Genomic DNA, 12796 nt, shown 5'->3' with positions numbered 1-12796 from the left:
GCATTTAACATTTGCAGTGTTATTCCAGAAACTATGCTGTTTTCCAGTTTGAGGAACCAAGTACGTTCTAATTCTTGTAGTTATATTAAAAAAATTATTTGGAGTTAATATTCATGGAGCCTTATAGGAGTGCCAGGATATTAAAATAAAAACTTAATCCACTAAGTTAGTTAAATATTTGTGAAACTGAGTTACATGACATACAAAAAACTCTGTACAGTGCTGATGGGCCTACATTACCAGTCCGAGGCAAATCCAAAAATTTAAGCTCAATAGCTCCAACTCAAAAGGTCTACTGCAGTAGACATTGTGCTGTTCTTCAAGGTATTTCTGTTATGTAAAGTCCAAATGTACACATATCACAAAAACTGCATCCTTTGAAAATAGGAAGTAAAAGATTAGGGACCTACATCAGCCAGACAATTCCACAAAAAAGTCTACTCAGTAGTCGGGAAAACTCAAATCAGCTTTCCGAAAAGGAGAGTTACTCTTTCACAGGCACTACCCTGCAAGCACGACTCCCTTTTTCTTTGTCTTTGCTGTCAGTAAACAAACAACTAAACAGAAATTCTTCAGGTCAGTAGGACAGGATTTCATAAAGCTCTTCTTACATTGAATAGACAAAGGAACAACATGCTAAGTTTTATCATGTTAATCTCGTGAGGGAGGTTTCAGATTAACAAACATCTCAAAGTATGATTAATAGTTACTATAAATTCAAATAATATTGACCAAATATCAATGTGTAGTTGTATAAAACAACATGCAAAGGAACATCTTCAAGCTTTCCCTTTCCAAATCCACTGACAAGACAACCTTGAATAAAACTTGCCATACTAGCACTTTCAATTAATATAAGGCAAGGTTTATAGGGAGAGAGAATATCTTACAAGACACAGCTGGAACAAACAGACAAGCTCTTCAATCCTGTCTTCAGCTCTGAAACAGAAGCAGCAAATTCCAACCCAAGCTCAGGCCAGGAACAATTTTTCTGAGCTTAACTTGATTAAATTGTCAAAGTGCTTAATTTTTAAGATAAAAGGATGGTTGGTCCTGTGGAGCAAAAGGGGAGGTAAGCAAGAGGAGATAAAGTTACCTATCTACAGGTGGTAATCATCCCTCCCCCAAAAAACTTAAGATAGCTGGACTGAATTATATGGAAAACTAAAGTTCCATTTAAAAAAACCCCCAGTAATTACTGAGTCTGACTTCTGATATTCAAAAGAAATCAGAATTTTCAACTCCTAGGTTCCTATCTTTAGGGTATTTCTTACAGCTCCTCTTAGAATCACCACCACCATCAATTACAGTTCAGCGTTGTTAAGGTACTGCCAAATGGAAAATGTAAGTACAAAAATGCTGAATCTCTTTTAATGTAGAGGTTAATTCAGGTCTAACTCACTTGCTTATAGGCCACACATACATCTTCAACATTATTCAGAAGCCAAGTGAATTAAAATTTTCAGTACTAAATCAATCCAGGAGTAAAAATACGCTAAATGGTTTTCATTACGTACTTAAGCCCAGGAATATGAGCTATACAGACTGAGAAAAGCTTACGTTGATATTTTCTAACTGCAGTAGATGTACTGTGTAATAGGATTTGACGTCTTCAGATACTAGCCTCACACGGAAACCTGTTTCACTGAATGTCATAACTTCCTCTTCTTTTGTTGGCCAGTACTGTGCACACTTCACCTATTTTTTAAGGAAAAAAAAAAAAGAAGGGGGGAAAAAAAGAAAATAAAAATTTGGTTAAGTATCCTAGTACCTTGGGCTTCGCATGAGCAAATTCTGAGACCCCATTATTCAATATAGTAGACCCAAGTACCTGCTCCCAGTCTGAGGAATGCTCAAAGTCCATCATGTTTACAGCCAAATTACTACAATTGTTTCAATAGTTATGCATTCCAGCTTTATCTGTTTATCCTTTCTTTTATTGCAGGGCTAGCATGTTTTGATATACAGCTCAACCCTTCTCCCTCTACCCGCTCTAGTTCTCTACAGTGAACAGAGATCTTTACTCAACTGTTTCAACAACATTTCCCCCTCCATTTCTGACAAGCACACCTGCACATTTACATAACTGATGTAACACATCCGCTTTTCCCAAGGCTTGCTGAATACTGGGAGATTCTAGCGAAACAAAAGAAATAACTAACAAAGCAATGCAAAACTGTCCCTTGTCCTTTATTCCTCTTGCCTTGCACTCAAACTTTCTGTAGGAAATTTTTTGCATAAGAAAATGAGTGCCTTTTTAATAGACTAGTCAAATCTTTTTCCACTAACAAATCTATTCTGTAGAAAAACCATAAACCTCAAACGACATGCATTTATAACGAAAATCCACAGTCCTTTTAGGCACGTTAGCAGAAAAACTACATGATAACGGAAGATTCACGCATTATGCATGTATACCACCAGCTGTAAAGAATCAAAAATAACTAGATCAGTTTGACAGTTGCTGGGCAGCAGCTTGTCTTCATTATCACAAACAGTTAAGATCACCATGTAACAAATATACTACTCCATTAGATTTAGAAGAAATAATACTTCAATTCAAACTTGTTTTCCCACCTTCCATTTTCTTCTAGAGCACCTTACACTACTTCTACTCCATCTTATTTCTATCTGTACATCCTCCTTTCTCAGGATGTTACTTTCACCTTTCTGGATGTGTATTTATTAGATGCCATTTTCACCAAGCAAAATTTTGTGTCTTAGCTCCATCACTTTAATGCTGTATTAAATACATGTCATGCTGTACCCCAGTGAGAAGTGTAGAACTGTTAGTTCTTTTAGCATAACAATCAGACATTGTTCAACTGCATTAACATTTTGTGGCTTACTTACAACTTTAGGCCTATAGTACTTACCGACTCTTTTTCGACAATCCTGTTCAGCATGACAACTGCTTTGGTTTGTTGTTGCCATACCATTAGCCAAAAATGACAACATGTATTAGGTAGTGGACCCTGCATAGTAAAGAAAAAAAAACAGATGGGAGGATATATAGGCAAAGCAGTGTTGGAACACAGTTAAGTAACCACACTAGTATATATATATAAAACCCCAAACCACCAAACAAAAAAACCTAGCAAAACAGTAAGAACTCAGGTAAGGAATGCTTCAGTTTGGACTTAAATACTATTGTGCTGATAGAAGAAAAGCTATTGCAGGCATGCTAAGAAGCACAAGATGAAATAAGGAGCCAAAGTCTTGTTGTAACCTATTTCCAAAAGAACTGAAAAAAAGCAAGAAGTATTTGAAAAGCTTTATAAGCAGTAAATTATTCATACTTAAATATGCCTTTAGCTTTTTCTTAAAATATAAAATACTGTGCTCACAACCAGATCAAACAGGCAGTTAGTATGAGATATGTAATTCACAGAGATAAGGAATCATCCAACTACAAATTATGACTGTACACATCTCCCTCCTGCAGATTCTCAATCCCTGTAATAACCAAGTAATTGGTACTACTTACCTGTGTTAAAATATAGTATCTCTGGGCTTCTTCTATGACCACTAGGCTGGCATTGATATAGTCATTCTCGGTGTTCTGCAGTTTTACACGACTATGATCATCTAAAATTCAAAGAAAAATAAGAATTAATGATGCACCCATCTTGATGGATACTTTGTAACAGTGAAGTTTAGTCTGACAAGCAATTAGAAATAAATTCAGCAGTACTAAACAAATGGCAAACTACAAAAACACGTGAAACTAATTTCTCATGTAACTTTGATAACCGCCCGTCTCATTCTCCCCTCAGCATTTCATCAGGGTAATTTCAGGCAGCTATTAATAGAAGCTGATCAGAAAACTGAAATATCCAGTTTTCTTTAAAAAAAAACAAACCAAACAAAGCAACCCTCCCACACAGGCCAAGAGATGCTCACAGCCATCCCTCAACAGCTGTATCACCTTAATACAACAGCACCACAACCCACACCAGGCAGCACTCTTCCTTATCACGCCAGATCACTCCACTGCATGGTTTCCTTTAAGTTCAGAATTCCAAGATTTCTGGTGAATTAAAGTTTCATATCTTGAAATAGAGTCATAAAGTTAAACTCACACAGCTAAAAAAACCAAGCTTTGATCAATTATATTTTCCCTGTAATTTATTGTTTAATACTATACAAATTGAACAAACTAAAGAAGGGGCTCATGCAGAATTATACCTATTTAACAAATCTTCCAATTAAATAAAACCTAATCGAATTACATAGTTTCACTGTGGCTGTTCCTAGAACATTTTAGTATCTGATTTATCACTCTCTAGGAGACATTTAGGTAATCAGACTTGTTCACAGTAAGTAATCCTTCAGCCATTTATTTATTAGAACTGTATTAAACAAACAGATTTTTAGTTTAAAATTTGTCCACAAGTCCATGCCAGTAAATGAGATCCAACTGACTGCAACCCCTCTGAAGCTCAACTGCCTAGACAGACTGTTTATGAGAACAGTAAATAAAAAATAGCAAACTAAAATTAAGAGACTGAATTCAACACATTTCAGGAAGCAATGGAAGAGATTCTATAAACTGACAGCTGAGAGTGAATTACAGTGCAATGGCAGTTCTTAACCTACATTCACCTGGTCTAACCCACAAAACTTAATTCAGGGCGCAGACTGATGGCACAGCTGCCGTTAAAATGTCAGCCTGCTTTTCCCTCTCCCATCCCCACACCAAAAGGCTACCTTCCTTTTGACAAACATCTTGGGCAATGCACAAAATCCACGAGTTTTGACATGATCAACTTCCAAGAATCACATTCAGTGCAGCTATGACAGCTGAACTCAGATTAAGTCCCTATATCACAGCCAGCCTACATAGCACAAGACTTATCTGAGAAATCCATGAATATGACCCCACAGAGGCAAAAAGCTGATGGGAATCAAAAAGTAGTTACTGAATTAGGCTCTTGTTCTATGGATCACTCATAGGATTTTATAAATACTTTCCATAAGTCTGGAAGCCTGGGAAAAGTACATTTACTAGGTCTTCATCTGCTCTCATACCCTCCCTCATCGGTCTGCTATTGACAACTGTCTAAGAGGATCTTGCTGGATTCAAGGAAAGAAGTCAACAGTAAATTGCTTTCCTTTTTTAAAAAAGTTTTTTTGAAGGACTGAGATTTGGGGTTGTCACCATAGCGCCTTGAGCTGCTAGCTTTTATATGCATTCACATACAAACATGCAAAGAACAGAAATATGCTGAAAACCTATTTTTAATACTAAAGTATGAGAAAGTTACTGGTTTAGTCTGTTTTCATTAGCATTCCAGCTGTAAGGCAACACCATCTTGATTTTCAGGAGTCTTAAAACAATTTATGATATATCTGTATGAAAAAAAAATATTATCAAAGCCAAAACACAGTAAAATTAAGACACATGTACATTTAGAAGTAAAATATACCTCCTTGTATTATTTTGTCTGGATAGGAAAGCATTACTTTTTCCTTTCATGTATCACTTTATCTGAAATGTTTCTACTGGAAAGAAACCAAGACCTTTGTAAATATTACATGTCATTTGCCAACAGGAAAAACTTAAGATCTTGTTATAGTAAATCACACATACCGGTACTGGTGTTCTCGGAAAGATGACGTAAGCAAGCACTGTTAACAGTTTAATCACCCAGCAGCAGCTGCTCTATTGCTGCCAGTAGGAGGTAACTGCCGAGGCCCTAATGAGGTTTCCTACTGTAACCCTTACACACATTTTCAGCCTTATTTTTTCCTTCTTATAAATTCTGCTTTGTAAACATGAAAAATAAAATCCTGAAAGTTTTTTCCCCTTTAACAACTAATTCTATGCACAGACAGCGTCCCTCCTCCTCCTCAACCGAAACAGAGGCGATCCTACAAATACACTGGTATACACCCCACAGGACAAAGAACGCCACTAGAATATACTGATGTCCCCTCTTTCAAGGGAAAAGGTTCCTAAAGGACACAATGACCCAGAAAACTCACTCAAGCCCTGGCTTGCTCTTCTGAATAAAATTAAGCAAGCCAACTTTTGACAGTGAGTTAGCTGTAACATATTTCCCGTATGTAAGCCATTTCCAGTTACAAAGTACTTTAGATTTATATGAATGATAAAACTATCTTAAATCTTAAAAAATTATCTTAAATGTTGCCATGCCCACAACAGCTAAAATATAGACTCATTTTCTGAAGTGCCAATTCCCCCATTTCAACAAACTGTGCAGCCTGAAAAGGAAGTGGAAACCTTAAAAATGCTTCTCATTTTGGCTCCTGCACTACAAAAAACTACTTCCAGAACCATCCTGTCTGAGATAAGCAAACTCTTACTACCCTCTTCAAGTGAAACCCTGTCCCACTGATATCACTGACAACACTCCCCATGTCTCAAATAAGACCAAGACTTCCCTTTACACATCAATTTGCCCGTTCTCTGCTAAAAAGAAAATTACATATCCAGTTAAAACAGAAATACAAAATGTTTGGCCTTTTATATTATACAGTTCCTGCAGTTGGTTAATGAAAGGATTTTATTTGAAAACAACTATGTTTCTGGAAGTGAAACCACCATATAACTTAAAAATGATCTTTTATCCAAGAGATGTGTCTCGCTCCCCAAATACTACAGAGTTATTAACAACAAAGGAAGGTGAAATGCTACTTAGTGGATTAAAGCAAGTCATAAATAAAACATGTAGCCATAAACCAACCCGTGACCCAGGCTGACCTTTTCCCGCCTGCCAGCAAATCCCCTTCATTTCACTCATCTAAATCTACTTGTATCTGAGCTGCTAAATTATTCAAATCACAACACCCTGTCACTAGACCTGTAGCCTAAGGCAAAGGAAAGGCAAAATTACTTTTCCCCACCCTGTCACTGGTTGTACACAATGGATGTCATCCTCTCAATGCCTGGTTCATAAACGACACCATAGAAACATAGAATGGATTGGGTTGGAAGACACTTTTAAAGGTCCAACCCTGCCTGCAGTGAGCAGGGACATCTTCAACCAGATCAGGTTGCTCAGAACCCCGTCCAACCTGACCTTGAACGTTTCCAGGGATGGGGCTTCTACCGCCTCCCTGGGCCAACCTGATCCACCAGGAGGTTTCACCACCCCCTTTGTAAAAAATTTCATAAGCATAAATGAAAAAAACAAATCATATGCATATATTTCAGTATTAATAACTACTGCATAACTAAGGATCCTTAGACTTTCAAGCAAGACTGTCAAAAAAACTTAAGATACAATAAAGTTTAGATGAGTAGGTGTTATAAAATTCCACTCTTCCCCAACCCAAAAGAAAGAAGAATCTTCAAAAGTAGCAGCACGTTGAGTTTATTTATACCATGTTTCTGGTAACAAGATGTTTTAGAGAATCACTAGATAACATAAAAAAACCCATAAATGTCAGCTTCCAATATGGACAACAAGAAGTGCAGTAGGCTTATTTTGGACAGAACACCTCCCTGTTCTCAGCACATACACTCAAAACACAGGGCAGAAAAGGAACATTTTTGCAATTATAATTAATCAGCAGTACGTGCAAAACCATCCACATCAGCTCGGAGACTCTGTTCCCTGTAAAGCACAATACTCTTCACATTCCTCCCTCCTGGTATATACTCTGTGACAACTGTAAGCCTATGGTTGGAAGGTCCAACACAAAGTCTACTAATGGCCAAAGGAAGAAAAAAAGAGAAATTGCTACCTCTCAAGATCCTCCAACAGCAACATTCAACCTAAGACAACCTAAGCAACATTCAGCCTAACAAATTGGGCTACATATCACATTACAAAGGAAGGCTAAAGATGAAACTGCGTAAACCCCCATCTACTCTCCAGAACAAGAAAAAAAAAAATCCTGCCAATTTTGTCGAGGGGATTTCCTTCTTACCTCTAAACTTGTGAACACAGTAAGCAGTCAATCTGAGACACCAGACTCCTTTGATATCAACTAAGGATAAGATTTACACGGAAAGTAGTAACAAAAAACTTAAGAGTTTCATTAAAGTTATCAATAAAAAATAATAACCTCACAAGTTATTTTCCTCTTAATGTTTTCTGAGAAATGGTTTCATCTGTCAGGAAATAACTGGCTGTCAAACCAAACCTATTTCAGATTAACTTCCTGTTTCAATAGTACTACATAGCCAAAATATTCCTCTCCCTGCTCTAGACTAATACCAAACTGCTAGACTGATATTTATTTTGGCTAGGCAGTAACTCTTGGGGGCTTTTACCCAACCAAACTTATACACACTACAGCTCTTTAGCCAACAAAACTGGACACTAACAAAAATATTTATGAAACTGGAGACAATGTGAAACTCAGCTGTAATGGGTAAAGATGATTAGCCTTTCCCAGCTAACAGAAATAAACTTTTACCTAGAAATGTATGTAACAGACACAGATCGGTTTCAGTGTGCATGTCCTGTGTATTACGGCTGAAATGGGGCAAACGGACCCAAAGCATTTTTTCCTGCACTTGGAACTGACATCTTTTCCATAAGACAGAATAATCTTTGCACTTCCTCTTGCAGATATACCACCTCAGATTTTAGACTGGCTTGGCTGCTATCTAGGTTAACAAACCATTTTCTCACTGCTATGAAGAAAGAAAAAAATTTCATCAAATTATGTCTTATGTCTTACAATATGTTTAAGTAGATAGAGCGTAAAGTTTAACTGCTAGCTCTGAAGGCCTTTGACTATGAGAATATTAGTTTATCACCATTTTTCATTTAAACACCATTAAAGAGCAGTAAAATTTGCAGAGTGAAGAACTGAGATGTTAAGATTATGTAAGACTGAGTTGTCTTGCATTTCTGCAATGCCCCTTCTTTGCATACATGCACCACGATTAAGATGTGCTCACCACAGTGACTGAACTGCACAGCTTTTACCCCAGTTGCTTTGAAATTTAGGTACTGCTATCTTGGAATGTTATTTATCGTATATTCCCTTCCAGGTCTCTTTCTCCTCCCAACTCTCATTGTCATTACAGAGACAATTAGAAAGCACACAGATGTACAATTCAACGGGAATTAGTTCACACACAGTGTTTTGCTCTGTCCTCCTCTGGCAAGAGCGCAATACTGAGATTCAGCATGAAGCCAGACTGGATCCAGCTGGGGTGAAGACGCGGTGCAAGTTCACACTCCGGCAGCAGCCCGATGGGCAGCTCACAGAGCTCCATCTGACCAGCATGACTCAATCTGAGACCCTTTCCGTGTCATTTTGAGAAGTGCTATGCACATGCTGTTACCACAACTTTCAAATGGAAACAAGGAGTTCAGCACTTCTCCAAATCTCACAATAGGTATTCAGATTAGGCTCTCAAAACAGAAAGCCCCAATCCACCAGCAACTCTTCACAAACTCTAGATCCAGTAACAGGAAGGCTTTTATGAGCCTCTGGTGCTCTGGGAAACTTCACACTAAAGAATACACAAACATTTAACCTGTTCCAACTTCAGTATTTTGTAGAAAAATTAAGGCTGTACTGGATTTTTCTCCTAGTCCTTTTGAAAGTGATTTATTATACTTTTCTCCAGTTATAGCTACATATTGGTAATCTTTCGCTCACATGTCTTTTTATAACAATTTTAGATTACAGTTTCTGAAGTAAATGCTGCTGAAAAAAAGTCTGTAACACTTCAGTAGCAAAGAAGCTGGTAAAAAAAACCAAGCTGTCTTCAGCTGAGACTTAAGACCGTTATGTCATAAAGATCATTTTATGCCAGTTAGTAAAATACAAAGCACTCCATACCATATCTACTTGGATCAAGAAAATTTAAGAACAACTTTATGCATACATCCTTCTGAACACACACACAAAAAAAAAAAATCTCAAGTATTTTTTAAAGCAACAGCAGAAATCCAGTGGCATTTATTGGCACAATCTTATAAACGTGCAGAATCACAGCCCAAAAGGAAAACTGTTTGTCAAAGCTTATTAACTTCTGTGTTCAGATGTTGATTTTTCTTGTGACAGATAAGCAATATTAAACAAAAAAATATAAGTCTTTAAAATATTACTTTGCAGCTCACAAACATTTACCTATATACTAATAACTATGACTTGCAATCATCTCTCATCCACCACTCAGTACAATGAGTTTAACCAGCAGACTTTTCTCCCTCCTGTTATACATATTTGCCTATTTGTTTTCTGAAACACATTTATCATAGGACACATCCCTACAGAAATAAACATGCTACAGTGTTTAAAAGTCAACTGGTTAAGTAAAAAGGCTAGAAAGTTTACTGCAATTATTACAGAAAAGATACTTACACGGACTAACATCTCTGTATCTGTTTCGATTTCTGTTTTCTGGATATTTTGCAACTCTGTGAGGGTAGTCACTGGATTTGTGTCGAATTTCCTTTAAAAGACAAAAAATGTAATTTACTTATAGCCAGTAAGCTGATTAAGGTTATTGTTCTACACATCCCACTGTAAGACTTTCAAGCTTATTAATTAATCAAGGTTATTAATATTTTTAAACAAACCTGTACTACGCCTAGTGTTATTTTCACTCAGAAAACATCTCATTCTTGGCCAAGCTGTTGCCATTTAGATCTTCCCACATTGGGCTAACAGCACCAAACTAACACAAGCACAATGTGGTACGCAACTGATGTGGCAGGAACAAAGGGGAAAAAAGCAGGACAAACCCCCACAAAGGTAACTGAACTAGTTAAAGATTTTATGGCTGCTGTTAACAGCCACAAGATTATTCTTAGTGGTTTGATGGTTCAACCCTTATAGCTGTAGGTAAACACGATCTAATACGAAGGAGTAATTCCAGACTCACAAGTGACAATGTGAATCACAGCCTGCTGCTGCCCAGGCATTAATACAAACCTTTCAACAACCTGCAGTTGGAAGATATTCAAACATACTCGAAAGGAGGGTGTAGAGAGGTGGGCGTCGGCCTGTTCAACCAAAGTAACAAGCGACAGGACAAGAAGAAATGGCCTCGAGTTGCACCAAGGGAAGTTTAAATTGGATATTAAGAAGAACGTCTTTACTGAAAGGGTTATCATGTGTGGGAAGGGGCGGCCCAGGGCAGTTGTGGGGACCCCATCCCTGGAGGGATTTAAGAGTCATGTAGACACAGTGCTGAGGGACAGAGTTTAGTGGGGGACTTGTCAGCGTGAGGTTAATGATGGCACCCGATGATCTTGGAGGTTTTTTCCAATGTGGGCAATTCTGTGATTTACACACTATTTTAAGGAGCAAACTGTTCACATACTCTCAATGTTCAGTTTTATTATTTTTTTGCCTCCGAGTGTCTCTTTCCCACAATTTCACAAGGGCACACAGATTTACCTTATGGAGACAACTGAAAAACCAGCTAAAGTGTTATTGATGAGAAGCCTCCAATGAACTGAACTATCTCTTTATATCTCTGTACTGATGCCATTTCATCAGGCATGTATGATATAGAATAAACAATATTTTATTTTTAATTCTTTTGTTTTTAGATGCTGCTGCTACATGTGATCACTACGTTCCAAAGAGCATTTAAACTTCTCTTTACAACTGAGCATTCTTTGGTCTTCTCTATGTCTCCACTATCTTCTACATCTTATCAAACTTCCCAAGTAGTCTACATATTCCCAGACAATGAACACAGCCAAAAGGACTTCAGTGGAAACCTGACATACATAAGGAAGCTCCATTCTTTAGCATCTGGTGTGTGATATTACCTAAGTGCAGTGTCAACCTGTAAAGAACCTAAACCACAACATGGAGCAGCAACTGTCGAGCCCCAATGCTCTACATACTTGTATAGAAATCTCTTGATCTACTAGACAATCAGCTTTTTTATTTTGATACAGCACACCAGAACTCGTCTTTCCCTCTAGCTGATACAGCTTACAAGCTTCGGGAGCATTCACATGCATGGTGAATAAATGCACCTGGCAGGCACTCTCAACCAAGCTCCCATGAAATACAAATTTTGTAGTACTTCATAACAAGATGCGACATACTTTGTTTTTAAAAGCACTCACATCCTCTACGCACAGAAACAGACCTGTAATTTGGCCAAGATACACTAAAGCAGTTAGAAACATTGTTACAGTGATGGGGGGGGTGGCAGGCTTCCTAAAAAGAATTAATCCTAAAGAAGTTTAATTACTAGTTCTGTAATCAGTTTTCCCATATACAATCCAGTCATCACAAACTGGACAAACAAACTAGATGACAGATGTAATGTAAAGCATACTACACAAGAAAAACTTGCTTTGGGGGGAAAAAAATAAAATCAGTTTTATTTATTCAGTCATTAATTCGGATTGGACAAGAGCGCCAGGAGTCAGCATAAATATTCCAAGCTTCACGGGATTTTACCTCAAGCCTCAGTAAATTCATGGAACTGAAGGGCAAATATACAAAACTAATCTCAGAAAGAATTAAAAAAAACCCTAAAACTCAACTTTTTTTTCCTCAGAGAAACTTACACCTCTCAGGGCAAGTATGTATGCTTCTTATATAACACTATAATAGGAAAATACCTTACTAAACAAAAACTCAGTGTAAAAACAAGTAGTCAGCAATTGGAGTATTTTCTACAAGTTTGTGCTATTTAAAAATATCATTTGCTGTTTTCTCTTTATATTTTTAAGCAGATGTGTATTCTTTGGTTTTAATATAAACCAGATGCATTAAGTACCTTAAAAAAATCCTGAGTTTGCAAAATCTACAACATTTGGGGAAATACAAAATTCTATTACAAAAAAACTTTATTAAAAATTACAGTATAGCTGTAGTAAAATTAGGA

At 37.2% G+C, this 12796-nt stretch overlaps 1 protein-coding gene across 1 annotated transcript; it reads right to left on the bottom strand.

The window, feature by feature from the left end:
• Positions 1–898: 898 nt before the first annotated feature.
• On the bottom strand, positions 899–11918 carry LOC104523888 (tyrosine-protein phosphatase non-receptor type 2-like). The gene is made up of 6 exons (XM_029084659.1): positions 11799–11918; positions 10300–10390; positions 3488–3588; positions 2877–2975; positions 1561–1698; positions 899–1053 (listed from the first exon to the last, which is right to left on the bottom strand). Exons 1-6 carry the CDS (start codon positions 11916–11918, stop codon positions 1024–1026), a joined length of 579 nt encoding a protein of 192 aa, XP_028940492.1. The 3' UTR covers positions 899–1023.
• Positions 11919–12796: the final 878 nt, after the last annotated feature.

Source organism: Antrostomus carolinensis, unplaced genomic scaffold, assembly GCF_000700745.2.
Source record: "Antrostomus carolinensis isolate BGI_N321 unplaced genomic scaffold, ASM70074v2 Scaffold53684, whole genome shotgun sequence".
NCBI lineage: Eukaryota > Metazoa > Chordata > Aves > Caprimulgiformes > Caprimulgidae > Antrostomus > Antrostomus carolinensis.
The sequence above is the reverse complement of the archived record's forward strand: the minus strand, read 5'-3'. Positions and strand labels throughout refer to the sequence as shown.

Excerpts from the sequence above, each read along its gene's own strand:
- LOC104523888 (XM_029084659.1), bottom strand. The coding sequence starts at position 11,918 with ATGCATGTGAATGCTCCCGAAGCTTGTAAGCTGTATCAGCTAGAGGGA. Across the intron at positions 10,391-11,798 it reads ATCAAGAGATTTCTATACAA|GAAATTCGACACAAATCCAG; the intron begins GTATGTAGAGCA and ends TGTCTTTTAAAG. Across the intron at positions 2,976-3,487 it reads GATACTATATTTTAACACAG|GGTCCACTACCTAATACATG; the intron begins GTAAGTAGTACC and ends TTTACTATGCAG.